The 17,913-nt window shown below is 40.2% G+C and overlaps 1 protein-coding gene across 1 annotated transcript in view; it reads left to right on the top strand.

Annotated features, from left to right (window-relative positions):
* USH2A (usherin) overlaps positions 1-17,913 on the top strand; it is a 499,855-nt gene that overhangs the window by 185,720 nt on the left and 296,222 nt on the right. The window contains exons 22-25 of the mRNA XM_053912470.1: positions 5,801-5,931; positions 13,177-13,303; positions 15,516-15,617; positions 16,912-17,091. Of these exons, the coding sequence (XP_053768445.1) occupies positions 5,801-5,931; positions 13,177-13,303; positions 15,516-15,617; positions 16,912-17,091 (540 nt within the window). The remainder of the gene's footprint in view (positions 1-5,800; positions 5,932-13,176; positions 13,304-15,515; positions 15,618-16,911; positions 17,092-17,913) is intronic.

Here is a 17,913-nt window from a genome sequence, read left to right as displayed (position 1 = left end):
TTAATAGGTATATGGCCACAAGTTAATTTTTTCCAATTTTATAGAAACAAAAAGGAAATCATGATACAAGTTCACTTTATGAATGGAAATTTTCATAACTAACACTTTAACCTAAGCTTAAAGTTTATTTGCTGGAGTTACTTACTGAAATGGCAACCATTTTACAAGATACAGATATAAAACATTATTTTAGAAAACCTGAATACATGCTGACTTTTCTATCTTTTGCTCTATATGATAATTTAGCATTATGTGTAGATTATATTTTAATTGTCATTGACAGGCATTCAGTTCATATTTTAGGCTAGTACGACTTTATCCCAACACACACAGCAGCTTTCTAAAATGAGCCCAAAGTGGAATGTATTTATGTCATAGATGAAGTAGTATAGCTGTTAAAGTGATTGAAATTGAATATATATCATACAAACAATGCTATATACATAAAAAGGAATGATGATAACTTACGATTTTTGGATGTTGGTGGAAGCATTTAGACTAAGAATAGTATCTTTTTTATAATATATTAGTTTTTCATGTGAAATTCTGAGTTTGTGTTAGTGATTATATCAGTACTCTGTTGTGCAACAACAATTTGGGGGTGTGATCTTAAAATGCATAGATGGAGAAATGGATACATACAGATAAGTCTGTTCATACAGATAAGTCTATGTAAATAGATATGTCTATTTTTACCTAATACGTAATGTGACTTAGGCCTAGATATTCCTATTTGTTATTAAGGTCAAAGCCGTTCAGAAGAGGGGGTCATCTGAGCCGTGCTTTGGTGGCTCTGGCTGCCTCTCATAACATGTGACTTGGTTGCTTTCCATCATGGAGTGTCTGCATTGGCGGTCCCTCCAGTGGGAGTTCCCTTTCTCTACAGCTACAGCTCACCTAAAATGTTTCTCCTCGTGGAAAATGTTCTTCCACTACTTTCTCCCACTTTTAGCTTTAAGTTTTGAGGTGCACCATAGTCATGCTCAGCTCTGCCTACCGGCCACAGGATAGCAATTCAGGAAGTCAATGTTGAGAGAAGGAATTCAAGCATTTGAAAAACTAAGAAAAATTAAGTGTAGTTACCTAAAACAATAGCTAACTGGGCAAACCAAAGGTCACCATTCTACTTAATGGTTAAAAAACTATGTCAGTTATTAGGTCAGGAACAGTAAATAATGCTTCTCATCTGTACTGTTGTTTAATATTATTCTGGAAGATATAGCCCATATGTTAAGGCAGAAATAAGAGAGATGATTATTGGAGAATAATACCCACAATTTTTTCAAGCAAATATAAATGTATACCTTAGAAAAAGGAGAAAACACCAAAATCCATTATTGTATAAATACGAATATTATAATAAGATGATTAATAAAAATAAACGCATGAATTTGTTTTCTGTGACTCAGCAATAACAAAACTATAAGTAATCATATTGGTAATGGCAGTAGAATATATAAAGTCTTATATAAACTTAAAAAGATGTGAAGAATTAATTTAAATAAAAGAAAAAACAGGAACTTATAATGATGACTTTAATATTAATATAAAGTGGTCATAAATTGAGAGGTAGTTAAAAACAAAGGAAGCATACTGGAAATAAATTGTCAGATATTAGGAACATGAAATAATGATAATATGGTATTCTTCTACAAGAATATCAGTGGGAGAAAATAGAAAGTCCAAAGACTGATTTTAGATAATATACTTTAATATGCTAAAGGTGGGATTGCAATCAGTAAACATTCATTCAGCAAATAGTTTTAAACATATTATGTTGCAGCCATGGTGCAGGGTGCTGGAGATGCGGAACTAATGAACACAGAGCTCCTGTCTCATGGAATGCAATATTTAGAAATTTTTTAAATGTCAAGGGATAAAACTAGGATACATCCCATATCTCACACTATATGTCAAAGTAGATTGTAAATCAAATACAGTGTTAAATATAAAAACATAGGAAATGAACAGAAAAAGATATAAGTAAGTAAAAAAACTTTGAACTGGGAGACCTAATTATAAATAGAGAGAGAGAGCTACCATTATTTTAAAACACAGGAATTGACACCATTTCTGGTGCAGCTACTGTGGTAAACAGTATGGAGTTTCCTCAAAACATTAAAAATGGAACTGCCTTTTAATCCAACAATTCCACTTCTGGGAATATATCCAAAGAAACCCAAAACACTAATTTGAAAGAATATATGCAACTCTATGTTCATAGCAGCATTATTTGCAATAGCCATGATTTGGAAGCAGCTCAAGTGCCCATCAGGAGATGAGTGGACAAAAAACCTGTGATACCTTTACACAATGGAATATGACTCAGGGATAGAAAAGGCAATCTTACCTTTGGTGACAGCATGGATGGACCTGGAGAATGTTATGCTAAGCGGGATAAGCCAGTCAGAGAAAGACAAGTACCATATGATATCACCGATAATGTGGAATCTAATTAACAAAATAATCTAACATACAAAATAGAAACAGAAGTATAGATACATAGAACAGCCTGACAGCTGCCAGAGGGGAGGGGGATTGGCGGGCTGGCTGAAAAAAGTGAAGGGATTAAGAAAAATAAATACATAACTCATAGACACAGCTGATAGCCAGAGGAAAAAGGGGGTAGGGGGAGGTGGAAGAGGGCAAAGGGAGGATAAATGGGGGTAGAAAGAAACTTGACTTTGGGTGGCGAGTGCATGATGCAGTGTGCTGATGTGTAAGAGGGTTGTATGCTTGAATCTTGTGTGGTTTTATTAACCAGTATCACCCCAATAAATTCAATAAAAATAATGTTTTGAAGATAATCTGTAAAAAAATTAATGGCTGGAACACATGAGAGACAATAAAAGAATAGCCCTAATAGGGAAAGAACATTTGCAAATCAGTAAGAAGGACCAACAGCCCAAGGGTTAAAAAATGGCAAAGAATTTTGAAAATACCCAAATGAAGAATTACGTTAAAAGAATGTCAACTTTAGATTTATCCTAGAAATACAAGTTAAGACTGCAATAAGATTTCATTTTTAATCTGTGTGATGCTAGACAATATCTCTCAGATATGCTAGGCCAAATATCCTTCTAGTACTGAAACTATTTTGCTGGACAATTGTTGCAGGATATGGAAAGGAAGTTGAGTAACTTGAGAGGCCTCCAGTAATGAAGTCGTAAGTGAAATGGCATTCACGTAGAAATTCCAGTTCGTTATTTATAAAATCCCATACTACAAGATTGTAGAGACTGGCTAATGTAATACCCTTGTACAGGTACGGAACCCGAGTCCTATTCTGTGAAGAAGGCCATGGCCCTAGCATGTGTGTGTTTCAAAGGTATCTGGAGACTGGCTTCCTTATGGCTTTATCATTTGGAGATTGTAAAACGCGGTTAGTCCTTACAGCAGTAGGACTCAGACGCAGCGTGTAATTGTTCCAGGAGGGAATCGAGAGCTATTTTACAAGATCAAAAAGAGACGTTTTTGTTTTATAAACATTAGCATTAACTGCAGTTTTCCCGAAACTTTCTATGTAGTAAAGCTCTTTCTTCTTGTTTTTTTTTTTCCTCTAGCATTCCCCTACTTTTTATCCTAATCTATACTTCCAGTAAAATTTTTAGAATGCTGGTCTAATGTTTCCCAAGTCCTTTAGCTGAAGAACAATTGCATTTTAAAAATTAAGAAGCAACGTATATTTAAGTGAATAACAAAACTTTGGTATTTTAATAGTTAGCCATTTGGGGATTAATTCCAGGTCATTTATAATCTTTTCAGATTAGTTTTCAATTGTTATTTTGTCAAGTATAGTCAATGAAGAGTTTGTTATTCATGTATTTATACGGCTGGTTAACCATACCTGTTTTATGAAGGGGGACATACTTAGTACCACCTAATGGCAAGCGAGTAAAAAGAAGTACCTTTTCTAATTCAGAACTTATTTGCATAATTCAAATTAAGCTATAGCAAGAGTTGCTTCTATGTGTAACCTTTTACATTCCTTTATGTACCATACAGGCAGCTAGAAATCTATCTCCAAGCAATTGGTTTGGGTGGGAATGAAGCAGAAGGGGTATTGATAATGAAACCAAAGGACTTTTGCTTTCTTTATGAGAGCAAGGATGAGAAAATATCTGTATAATAGAACATACTGTTCTTACGTGAAGTGTTATTTTAGTTTTAGAGGCTTGTGCTTTGAGACTCCATTCTCCATACCCCAGTTAATTTCCTGACAACATAGACCTTGACTATTACATTAGTATATCTAATTTGTGTGCTTTTTCAGCAGTTGTTGACGAATCTTTGACCAATTTGATATACTGCTCTACTAAAGCATATTACACCTCTGAAATTTTTGTAAATGAAGAGTTCTCTCTTTCTGTTTATTGCCCTGGAATTTTCTATAGATCGTGAGTCAGACAATGTGTTTTTGGTCAGGGATACGTCTTGCCTTACCAGGGGTGTCCAACCCATGGCCCGCGGATCACATGCAGCGCAGGATGGCTCTGAATGTGGTCCAACAAAAAATTGGGAATTTACTTACAACACTATGAGATTTTTTTGTGCTTATATGTCACAATGTATTTAATGTGCGGCCTAAGACAACTCTTCCTCTTCCAGTGTTTCCCAGAGACGCCAAAAGATTGGACCCCCTGCTAGGCCATGCCTGATCATTTGACATGGTTCCCGATCAGGACTTGAAAATGAGGAAAGATGAAGTAGAGACATGCTTGGTTCTTGAGGCAATTGCAGCCTGCTGATCCCAGACTAAATCCCCTTCCCTATGGAGGACCTTTGGTTACCAGTGCAGCCCGAAAGTAGCTCTCTCTCCTTCACACCTTCACCATTCTGGTGGACGATGTTACAGCTCACATCAGCGTTCAACAGTTACTCAAGATCATGCTATCGAGCTGTTACGTGATTCTCGTGTATGTTCTTGAGTACTCACTTGACTCTCACCATGTAATTTGTCTGTACACACACACGCACACACACACACACGTATGCAGTTGAACTTCCCAACTAAACTGGAACCTCTTTGGGAATAGAGATTGTGCCTCTTAAACCTCTTGCCAGTTTCAGTGCAATAAGTGAAATACCTTACACAGGGGAAGCTCTCTGTACTGTGTAGTGAGCGGTGGGACACCGGGTAGAATGGAGGTGGGACCAGGAAGTGACAGGGGGAAGACATCTGCGTGACTAGTGCCACCCGTCTGCTTTCTGAGCTGTGGAAATCTCTGTGAGACAAGAGCATGTGGGTCACAAGTCGTCCTGAAGGGTGAGGGGACAGAGGCCCTGAGATTCTGAAGGCTGCACACATTTTGGTTACAGAAGGGTGTTTCAGGAAGGTGGCTCTGCAGGTCACTTCATAGCAGGGCTTCCCAGCCTTAGCTCCTGGTACTGGACTGATAGTTTCAACTTAAGTATTTCAAACGAGCCCTCCGTGTTTCTTTCACTCATGTCAGAAAACCCATTTATTTTTATGACTCTGATAATATTTTTCAATTGGATGTTCCCGAGTATCCAATTTTGGGTGGACACCGTGTCTTTCAGTGTTGATGAGTTTTACATAAACTTAACCTTCATTATATATTGATCAGTGGGAGCGTGGGCCTGAGTCTTGATGTCCGCATCGGCATTTGTAATGGAATAGGTTTAAAACCAAATGGCTGGGACCATTCCAGTGCGTCGCTGTGCACCGTTCCCTGGCTGTAGTCAGGGCATCATAAATAATAATGAAGGTAAATGTACGCTTATCAGGAAGAATCAACAAACCCCCAGCACTGACTTGCTGACTGTACTTGGCTCGCAGGCATCAAGGCCAGCTTCCGCACGAGGGTGCCTGAAGGTGTGATCGTCTTTGCCGCATCCCCGGGCGGTCAGGAGGAGTATTTTGTGCTACAGTTGAAACACGGGCGTCCTTATTTTCTTTTTGATCCTCAGGTAAATGACTAATCATAAAAGTTGAGATTTTTGAGAGTTTCCTAGGTGCCGGGTACCGAGGTAAGTGCTTATGTTTTCACATTGCATCCTTACCAGAGGCAGAGAGGTAAGTGCTATTACTGTCCCTGCTTGAGGAGTGAAGAAAACGAATGACAGTGATGTGACTTGTTCACAGCTCCAACAGCAGAGCGCACCTTCAAAGCTCATAGTCTGACTCCACATGATTAACGACCATATGATACCTTACAATGAAGAGGAAAACTTTCAATTTGAGTAGATCCATTATTTACTTTACTTGAGAGCCAAATTATGTCCCTCTTTTTTTATTTATTAAATTTAGAGAATGAGGAAGAAGGGGCAGAAAGACAGACAGATGTCACTTTGTTGCTCCACTTATTTGTGCATTCATTGGTTGATTCTTGTATGTGCCCTGACCAGGGATCGAACCTGCAACCTTGGCATATTGGAACAACACTTTAACCAACTGAGCAACCTGTCCAGAGCAAATTATGTGTCTCTTTATTCTCTCTTTCTTCTTCTTCCCTCCATTCCTCCTTTCCCTCCCTGCCTCTTCCTTCCTTCCTCCCATTTAAAGAATTTTTTTTCATTTGTTCACCAGGAATGATGCGTCTGTCAGATACTACTGCGCTGAGTGTTGCAGACAACACCGTTTCAGAGTTAAATAGCACCATGCCCCTATGAGACGACCTAAGTAGGATACAGTAAAAAACATATACATTTAAAGTCCTCATGGATGTTATGAAAGGGAAGCATGCGATGCTCTGTATTATGGCAGGATAAGATAAAGGCTCGCTCTTCTCTGGGTTGTCAGTCTGCTCCGGACATGTGACCTATCACTGAGGCGTGGAACAAAGGAGAAACGTTGTTCAGGACAAGAGCATGTGTCTCTACGTGAAGGCATGTACTTGAGGGGGAGCAGAGAAGGGAAGTTTCTGATGGGAGACGAGGGAAGTGCTGGGAATAACGCTTCCAGGCAGAGCCTGAGGTAGACAAGCATATTCAGTGCATCGAGGTGCATTGGATGTGGCTGTAGAATAGAGAATCGAGGGAAAAGTGGTAGGTGGAAGAGCTGGCTAGAGGGGAAGGCATTTAGATTTCTGGAAGCAAATGTAAGGATTTAGGTTTTTACTAAGGACAGTGGAAGAGTTGTCTTCACTTTTGCTAAACCAGTATTAGTGAGCATTGGACACTGGGCATTGTGTTGCACGTATAATGGAGAAATGAGTAAGACTGTTTAAGATAGTTTTTCCATTCTGTTTTCTCAGGTTTTCCACTTAAACCTGCTGATCTAAGTCATAAATTATACTTGCCAAATAAATGTTTTACATTCTATGGTAAAGTTGGCACACTTTTCCCCTCTGTATCTAAGGGATCCTAGGCCAAGGGCTTGGGTGAGAATCCCAATGTCAGAAACCCTGGAGGCCCACTCACCTTGGAGAGGAAAGGTGGGTCCTGCTGGACCATCGGTGTCTGAGCATCACACCTGGCTCTGTGCAGGGGACTGCAGGAGGCAGGCGGCATGCCTCCCATGTCAGGGAGCCAGAAGAGCCACCAGTTGCAGCTGGATAAACCGGGGAGAAAGGGTTACTTCTGGGGTTTTACCAAGAGCCTGATGATTTCTGGCTGCTACACTGTAGGTCCACGGGCCCAGGGACTTCAGGGTGTCCCCTAGAATTTCAGCTTCTTAAGGGATGCCCATAGGTGGGCAGTGAGCAAGCAAAAAAGAAATAGCATCACACTGACACAGAAGTAGCAGCTGTCTGGGAGGCCAGGCAGATGGCAAATGAACACAAAACACAGCAATCCACACACGGAAGTTGATTCAGTTACAGAACTAGAAATACTACTTTTCACCGGAAAACTTTAGATTGATTGGGGGAGAGACACTGTGTTGAGCCTCAGATTAGGTCAAAAAACATGAAAATAGGAAACGATAAAGAAAGATGAACACTCAGAAGAAATTAAAGAGGAGAAAGAAACATATGCACAAGAAAAGGAAGGATGAGCAAAAATAAATACAACATAGGGGAGAATATCTGATTTCAGAAAGCATTGATTATACATTTATTGAAAGGAGTCATCAAGGTTTAGTCAAGATTAAGCAAAGCTAATGCTTCCATAGGACCTCTGTGTACCAGCATTATTCTAAGTCTCTCTAGTCATAAATGCACACACACTTAAATGTCACAACTCTGTGAGATAGGTATTATTATCCCTAAGCTCCTTTATATTCCTATTAATTCCAGTTCTAGAGGTGAAAATCTGAGCCATGGTTAAATTAATTTTCCCAAAGTCATACAGCTTCTCAGTGACCAAGCCAGGACTGAAACCCAGGCAAACCAGCCTCAAAGACCATGGTCTTAGCTCCAAGACTACAGTGCTTTTCAACACAGAAGAAAAACGCTTGTTGATATTGACAGACGCAGATAAAATACCGTCCACGCACCCCATTGGAAGGAAATCTTTCAGCAAGGCTTCTAACCAAAAAGAACATTTAAAAAGAGTCTGAAATATAAAGAGGAGAAGCAGCAGTGAATAATAATCCTAGCAATATTTTCAACCTAAATATTTAATGACAGAGTAGAAATGTTTCACAGTGCCAAGGAATCTTTGAAATAGAAGAGATATACAGCAAAGGCAAAACTAAACAAAACTCTGATAATTACCTGGCACTAAAGTGATTTAAGTATTGAAGGAGAGGAAAGGAAAATTGACTTAAAAGTTCCTAAAGGTATCAACTTAGTGGAGGGCCGGAGAGATATAGAGTGCATTGATGTCTTGTTTTCACAAAATAAAGAGACAAAAAACTTTAAGTGTTGTGAAAAAGTAAGTTACTAATAGAAAGAAAATGTTCTAAGAACATTCCGATTAACAAGATGAGAAAAGAGACTAAATGCCAAATTGTGACGATCAACAAAAATGAAAAAAGAGGAAACAGGATAGAAGAATGTGGAGGAGAAAGAGAAACCAGCTCAGATCTGGGGATTTGGGGGAAGAATCCAGGGGGAGAGAACCTGAACCATGCAGCCACTTATTTGTAGGGCTTTTGAAGTTGGCGACAATGGGTTCATGCTAATATTCTTTTTTCGTCCGTGAAGGAGCCACTTGAGGTAGATAAGGATGTCATCCCTGCTTTAGATGCAGTGGCTTACTGGGGTCACCCAGTGATTTAGTAGTGACAGAACCGGCACTAGCTTTAGCTTCTTTTGGGCAGCACAACTCTGTTAAAAACCGGCTGTGCTCCCCATGGTGCTGGGCAGTTATGCCCAGGGAGAACACAGGAGGGAAGGGAGCAGAATGCCACCCCAGCCACCCTCCCACCGGGACCTCCCCTCCCCAGGGTTGGGTTCAGTGTCTCCACTTAAGTTGGGCAGGACAAGGAACAATAGGCCCAGAGCAACCTGCCATGGTGGCTTCACACTGCCTCCCGTTTACAGTAGGTCATGCTGTCACAAACGTCCTTCCCACTGTCTGAGAGTGACTCCAGGTGACCTACGTGTTTAATAGTACACTGGCCACAAGTTCTCAGTATTTGATAAACACCCCCACCTCTACACACACACTTTGCACATAGATGGCGAACTCCTTGCAGAATTCATCCAAAGACGTTTTCACCAGATCTGAAGCATGACAGCCATCTCTTCCAACAGTGTGGTTTCTCTTCCTAGAGGATGTGACCCCCGAAGACTCTGCAGAAAAGGAAGGTGAAGGCATTAGTGCTTCACTCTGCTCAGCCACAGCCATGTCACTGAGACTCTGAAGATGGCTGCCTTCTTCAGCAGGGTCGCCCTAGGGAGCAGTCGAGAAAACAGAATCCTTCACATCACACTAAGTGCTCAGGGGCCATGATGCTGCCTCTGCACGGAACAGTGAGCTCAAGCTGGCCGGGGCTGGGTCCTGCCTCACCACCACGGAACTTACACTCTAGCGCGGGTTAACTGGATCTATTTGCTACCTTATTCCTGAAGGCCACAGCTGTTTTCAGACCAAGAATTGTTGAGACTGAGGAGTGGAAATTTGGGGGATATTGTCATTGTTGTCCTTTTGGGTGAGAATATGAACACGGCTCCTTGTACAAAGTTGGAGCTCCTCCAGGTTGAAAGAAGCTTATGTTTGTTTTATGCCTCCTGTTGACCTTCAAATTATTTCTATTTTAAATATTAATGCTTTAGGGGCCACTTTAAGCCACTTTTCCTTCTTTGCATCTTTAAGTGAGACAAGGTTGTCTAATGAACATCTTATTGTGGTCATCAGATAAATAGTTATTTCATTAATGGGTATTTCTTATCAGATTGAACAATCCAGTGAGGACAGTCTGTCTATTTTGTTCTCAAATATGTTCTGGAGGCTTAGCACAGTCCTTGAACATAGTACGTGCTCAATGAAGAATTGTGTATGGACGGTTGGCTGACTCAGTGACTTAATAATTGTTGGTAAAACACTGTTCGTGTTTGGAGGAAAGTACCCATTTTCTAGAATAATGTTGCTAGCTCTTGAATGCTTATGTGACAGTTTAATTCTTATTTGTTTTCCCAGTTTGTTAGACCCTTCAACTTCTATCAATGGCTACTTGTAAATTACTGTTACTGAATCCATTCAAAATAATGGAATTTTGAGTTCTGGAAACAGCATTTTATAGGAATTTAAAGTTACTCTCTAGCATATAGTTTCAGTGTAACTCAAAGTCGTGGTGTACTTTGTTCTTTCTAAAATATCTTCATGAACATAAGTGGACTCATTACAGACTGAGTACTTGGAGCCTTTGTCTAGAGTCACAGCAAAGAGAAATCACTGCAGTTGCTCATAGTTCCGTATCTGAAAGCCTCTAACAGTTAGCTGTCATCTTTCCATTCTTTACCTGATTGACTCCAGTTTGGATTTAGTTGATCGGGTGCTATTTTATTGGCCAATAATGACTTGATTCGTGGTTCTCATTTAAATGTTTTATGCGCGGTGGCATTCGTAGGAAAGTCACATATCATTCTCATCTCACGTAGAAGGAAGCTGTGAAAATGAAAGCTTCCCAACAATCCTGAATCGCATCTATTTAATGTGTTTGGTATTTCCCAAATGGGAAGAACAAACTGCATGATATGTAGTGGAATTGATCCTGCTATTATTCTCTTACCATGGGTGGGGGGAAATAATGTTCAATATGATGGTCAGAAAATAATATGCTAAGTTCCTCTTAGCAGAAAGCACCTTCGGCATAGGAGGTTGCATGTTCTGTACCTGAATTTCTCTCTAATGAATGTGATTTCTGATGTAGAGAACTATTAATGCTGCAGATTGTTGCCAAACAGAATATGAAGAACCACTTACTCAGACACCTGATCTTTTAGAATGCAGCGTCGTTTGTAACAATTTTAACGCTAACTAAGTACACTTTGATGAGACAGCATTTAATAAAATGCTCATTAATTTCATCATTAGCAAGGGTATGCTAAGAAGTAAGCCAGTTTCTTATGTCACGCCCAATTAGCATCCCATGCTAGTAATCCCATTAGTATTGTTGAATTCACTAATGGAAAAACTAATGGGCATGGTACTAGGGCACATTAATTGGGCACGACACCAGTTCTGGTTTTAATTATTAAACTACGATAATGAAATGTGTGTTTGTAAAATATTTAAATGTTGAAATAGGGTTGAAGAAAATAAAGAACATGTTGAGAGAGGAAAGAGATAGAAGGAAAGTCAGCCTATGAATATTCAAGGACTAGAAAATGGACTCACCAAATGGTCGTTTTTTCTAGCCGATCGAGTTGTCTATAAAAGTTGGGGTATTGTTCACGAGAGAAGCAACCCATTCATACCCATGGGAAATTAAAGGCTGTTTTTTGGTAATATGAAATGCTGTGTGTCATCTGTGTTGTCACACTCTCTATGAGGCCTGACAGGAGCCAATTAAAAGTGTAGAATGGACATCTTATGTTGCCGAAGCTATTTTAGGGAAATCTAAAGAGAAATGTTTTAAATGGGATGATTAACATTGCACTATTTGTGACATAAATCTTCAGCCATATTATAGCAGGTAATTGTCAGTTTTCTCTTTTTGAAAAATGTTCTACCAAAATAAGTAGAGTTTTGGGAAACATTCAAAATAATTAAGAAAATATTTTAATAATATTTTACCCAGTCTTATTTTGGGTTTTTAAAAATTGTTAGTGGTTGAAGTTCATTACTGCTAAGAAATCAACTTTATTAAGAAAGAAAGGGAGAGAGAAAAAAGAAAGAGAGAGAGAGAGAAAGGAAGGGAGGGAGGGAGGGAGGGAGGATTTTTTCTTTCCTTTGGAAGGTTTAGAATAATTTTCTGGTTGCTCTTTCTTTAGCAGCAGTATTATTAAATGATGATGGTAACAAAGTTGAAATGTCTTGTACTCAGCCTTATGTTACTCATCCATACTAAAAGGAATAGCATTGTGTTAATCATAACATACTGAAAAAGTGTTCGTTTGGCTTCAATGAGCTGAGATAGAAAATTCTTTTTTTTTCTTTTTTCACTCTCACTTCCTTTTTGAGAATCTCTATTTTTGATATCTACCATTTCCTGGAATCCACTTAGGAACTCATTTTTAACTGTGACACTATTATCTTAGGCAAAAGTATAATTGCTAGATCTCAGACTATGAAGCATTGAGTACAAAATTTAACCACAACACTTAATAGTCAGTTTTTGGATAACTGGCTAGTTTTCAATGTCACTGTATTTCTCATTAGTCATGCAATGTATGCAAGAAAAACTAACTTGCCAGACATTCCCCTGTCTTAAAAACTGTATTGCCTGAATAGTATTTTATTAGTTTCAAATTCTTGTTTTTTATATACCTGACAAAAATTAAAATATAAATTTTAAATAGAAACTTTATTACCTTTCTGATGAATATAGGTCATCAAAATGCAAGTGTGGGGTGGGGAGAGCAATGGGGGGAGTTGGGACCACTGTAACTGAAACAACAAAAAAAAGATTCTATTCAACATCAGAAAAATGCAGGCGTGCTTATGAGAAATCCTTATTCCAAAGAGGGGCTCTTTGCATATTTGAGCACAGTGGTCTTCACAGAAACACATTCCAGAAAAGCCTGATGATGTTAGAAATCAACTTTAATTCTGAGTTCTGTTTGAAGCACACCTGCATCAGGGTCATGTTAAGATTTGTGTATTTGTATGTTTGTGTAAAAAGATATTCATGTGTTTATTCATTCACTCCTTCTTTCCCTTCAGGGCTCATCAGTGGAAGTGACCACAACCAATGACGATGGCAAACAATATAGCGATGGCAAGTGGCATAATGTAATTGCTATTCGGCATCAGGCTTCCGGCCAGATCACTCTCGATGGGCAATACACCGGTACGAACTTCCTTGGTAGATGACGATGATTCTATTGATGTGCTGGTGGTGCCATACTCTTCTGTTATCTATATTTTATACCTCTTCCTCCCCCTTTTTCTCCACTCAACTGCATCCAAACTGGTGCTGAGTTTACCTTCGGTTGCTGCTAAAACGAAGTCTGGCAACCATTTGCTCATCGGTATACAGCATTTCTGTAAAGCAAAGATAAGACAAAGTCATCAGTAGCGATTTTATATCTCGAACAGTACTTTACAATTTGAAAGGGCCTGAGCTTATGCTTTCTCTTATTACTTTTGACTTCCAGAAGACAAATAAAACAAAGCAGTTATTACATGCATTTCAGAGATGAGGAAACTGAGGCTCAGAAAAGGTAAATGGTCCCTCCCAGTTTGGTAGGCAGCATTCCTGGGGTACATACATACCCCGTCTTTGCAAATCCAAGGTTAGTATCCTTTCCGTCCTACCTGTCATCGTCCTACCCTACCTGTCATTGTCATGCAATTAGAACACAGTCACAGGATCTGTATGATGATGCAGGCTTTTTTTCATCTACTCAGGAAATACGGAATTGTAATAATAAGCACCTACTATGTGCCAGGCATTGCTCTAGGAATTCTGGACACAAAGAAAAAAATTACATTTTAGGTGGGAGAGGGGCAGGAGACAAAGTAAATAAATATTGAACAAGTATTGGGTATGTGCTGACAATAATAAAGTCAGATAAGAGGGAAAGGGGTGAATGTGTGTGTGTGCCAGGAGGGGATGCTTTGATTTTATAAAAGGCTTTTAGAGACGGCCTCCCTGGTAAGGTGATGCCTGAGCAGAGACCTAAAGGGGGTAATGGGGTAAACCAGGAAAGTGTTCAGCAGAAGGATGTTTTGCTCCAGGTAAACAGTAGGCGCCAGGGACCCGAGGTGAGACCATACCACATGGGGCATGTCTAGGACCAACAGGAGGCCAGTGTAGAAAGAGGGGGTGAAGGGCTGGTGGCAGCCTGTGACCCCAGAGAGACCATTAGGACTGAATGGGGTGAGGCTTTGTGGAGTTTTACTTGGAAAGAGGAAGCCATCAGAGAATTCTGAGAGGGGAGTGACATGAAATGACTTCTTTCTTTAAAAGTAACCCTCTGGTTGCTCTGCTGAGAATACATTTTATGGGAACAAGGCTAGAAGCATGGAGACATGTGAATAGGTTCCTGTGACAATTTTTAAAAACTCAGGCAAAAAAAATGATGGTTGTTTTTGAACAGGTAAGTCATTTGGATATAAAGAGAAGCCTGAAGATATTGTCAGTGTTACATTAGAAAGATTTGATTGTGGTAGAACAGGCAAACTAACACCTGTTGGCCAATTCAAGCTCTAGCCTGTTTTTATAAAGTTTTATTGAAACACAACTGTATCTATTTGTTACATATTATCTGTGGCTCCTTGGGCTCTATGGTCTGCAAAGCCTAAAATATATTCTAATTGGCCCTTCACAGAAAGAGCTTGCCAACCCCTACTGTACAGCATGATGCTAGGTTTGGGCCACCGGAAGAAGGTAGCTGCCATCACGAAGATGCATGAGACATAGGGACAAGCAGACTGGGAGCAAGGCATTCAGAGTTCAGTTTGAACTAGTTAAGTCTTAGATTTCTATGAGGCATCCAGGTATTGATATCAAGCAAGTTGCTGAACACACAAGCCTGAGTTCAGGGAGAGAGATTTGCAGACTAGAGATGCAAATAGGAGTTGTCAGCTAAGATGGAATTTAAAGCCGAGGGACCAGATATATGTAGGGCTGATCACAGTGGTCTGGGATCTGAGAAGACAATGTCCGCTCTTCCCAAAGAAGAATGGAGTCAGATAGAAATCTTAACAGGAGGTTTGCATTTTGATGCCACAGAGCTGGGGACCCAGGCCTGTCCTGGGCTTTGGCCCTGGTAGTTTGCACAGGTGCCCTGCCATTGATTTACCCTCTGGAGGACACAGGGCATTACTGTAGGTGGAGCAAGAGATCAGAGAAGGGGGAGGCCAGAGTCACCCCAACATCAAGATGTTGGGGCCAATGAGGGAGAACCCATGGAGAAAATTAACCAGGGCAGGCATTAAGGTAAGAGAAGGACCAAGAAAGTGATGTCCCAAAAGCCCAGTGAAGGGTTTACTCACTTGGTAAACGAGTAGAAAAGATAATCCTGCTGACATTGGACTTGCCTTCTGTGCCTCCCTAGGCTCCTCTGGGCCCCAGAACGGCAGCACCGCTATTGGAGAGAACACGGGCGTGTTTGTGGGGGGCCTGCCGCAGGGCTATGCCATCCGGAGGAGGCATCCTGGTGAGTCTGGGAAAGTTCTAGAATGTATAGGTTGTCCCCAATATTTATAATAGTCAAATGACATTGCTATAAAGTAGGAGTAATAGTGTTATTTTCTGTCTCATGCTGTATTTATTTCCTGTATCCATACATCCACATTTTCCCTTAGGTCTCCTCTCTTCTAAAGGAAACTTGTATTAACTTCATTGAAAATCTTAGTGACCAGTCCTTGATATGTAAAAGTTTATTAAACTTTTGCTTAAATGAATTATGGTATTTTAGCATTGTGTGCCAATTTGGCTTGGAGATTTTTAAGTTGAACATAAAACCACAAAGAAATGAAGAACTGTGAGCTTGATTTTCAGTGTAAATCGGGTGAAGAATGTTTGCTGAGTGTGGACTGGCCTGTGTGAAACGCAGTAACCAACTAACTCAGTCCCAACATATCCCCAGGTGAATAACACGGGGCCTTTGCCGTGACGGAAGGTGCAGATTTATCAGCAGATGATTCGAGCCTTATGCCATAAGTGCTGTAATTGGGGCAGAGACGAAGTAATTCCTGTGTTATAGGGCAATAGAACAAAAACTGTGAAGCTAATACAACTAATGTGAGTGAGATTAACCTTAGGCAGAAAAAAACTTACCCTTCCTAGAAATGAGATCAAAGTATTGATTGACTTGTATAACAGACTAGTTTGTTTATTATGATAAGGGAACTAAACTGTAAACTGTAGATTTAATAGAAACACTTCCTTCAAATGTTACTTTTAAAACATGATGGCATGTTTATTTTTAAGACCAGTGGCAGATGAAATGTCCTTGTTAGGTCAAAAGGCATTATTCGCCCTGGCTGGTGTGGCTCAGTGGATTGGGTGCTGGCCTGCAAACTAAAGGGTCGCTGGCTCAATTCCCAGTCAGGGCACATGCCTGGGTTGCGGGCCAGGTCCGCAGCGGGGGATGTATGGGAGGCAACCACACATTGATGTTCCGTTCCCTCTCTTTCTCTCTCCCTTCCTCTCTCTCTAGAAATAAATAAATAAAATCTTTTTTTTAAAAAAGGTATTATTCTTGCAAGTACTATAAAACCAAGTTTTATTTTGCCTTAACATCTGCTTCTGTCTATACGATGGGTCGGAACCAGGGCTAAACATTATAATTGTTACAACTTATCATAGATGGTGGTGTGGTGTTTACACAAATCATTAAGGGTCTGCAGTAAATAGGTGGAGAGAGCTATTGCCCGTTTCCTTTAGTTGCACAAAAATGAATTGCTTGAAAAGAATTTTCAAAATATGTGTTTCTCGATATCCATCAGACGTAATCCGAAAAGGCTTCGTGGGCTGTCTCAAGGACGTGTATTTTATGAAGAATTACAATCCCCCTGCTCTTTGGGAGCCTCTGGTCTGGCAGGATTCTGAAGAGCAACTCAATGTGTACAATGCCTGGGAAGGGTGCCCCTCTTCCTTGCAGGAGGGGGCCCAGTTCCTAGGGACAGGTAAGGTCCTCAGATAGCCATCGGGCACTGCCTAGCATGCATGTTCTATTCTTGGCCTAGTTTAATCTCTCCTGTCCGATTACTTTGACCTCTTAGGAATACCTGGTTACACCATGGTGCCCACAAATGTATGCTCAAAGTTGGGAAGCGTAATATAAATTGTAAGACCCAAGAATATACATACACACATAATCGGGCGTAAGCGCTAGGGTGGCCCGAAGCAGCTCTTGGCGTACATGTGTTCATGTCAGAAATGTCCAGTTGGAAGTCAGTTGTTTTACCTAGAATACAATTTATGTAGAAAGCTGTTTTAAAGGAGTTACCAGGTCAATCCACAAATACCTACTTATTTTATTACAGAGATGAACACTATTTCTCAGAGTAAAATTTCAGCTTGGTGATGGGATAAATGGGTCATTAAGGGAGAGCTAGAGAGGATAACCACTCTCCTTGCCATTTCCCCAAAGGCTGCAGCAAAGGTGACGTGGTGTCCCTGGCACGTCCCTCGCCCCCCCAGCCTCTGCCTGGCGGCCCTCCAGGATAATGGGGTGGGGTGGGGAACATGGTGATTTGGCAGACATGACTGGTTCTTCAAATGAAAGTCCACCTTTGCCGCCTGCCTTTGTAACTAAGTTACAAGTTGCTTAAAGTACATTCAAAATAGAAAGCTACACGATAGCATAATCTGTGTACTTTTCCATTGCTCTTTCTCATCGTCGTTTTCAGAAGTCAATGCAACTGCTTATTGCTAATATTTGTATAAAACAGCAATGGCCTTAGCTGTATGCATGATTTAGAGAATAAATTACTTCCTCTTAAAAG

Source organism: Desmodus rotundus, chromosome 10 (genome assembly GCF_022682495.2).
Source record: "Desmodus rotundus isolate HL8 chromosome 10, HLdesRot8A.1, whole genome shotgun sequence".
NCBI lineage: Eukaryota > Metazoa > Chordata > Mammalia > Chiroptera > Phyllostomidae > Desmodus > Desmodus rotundus.
The sequence above is the reverse complement of the archived record's forward strand: the minus strand, read 5'-3'. Positions and strand labels throughout refer to the sequence as shown.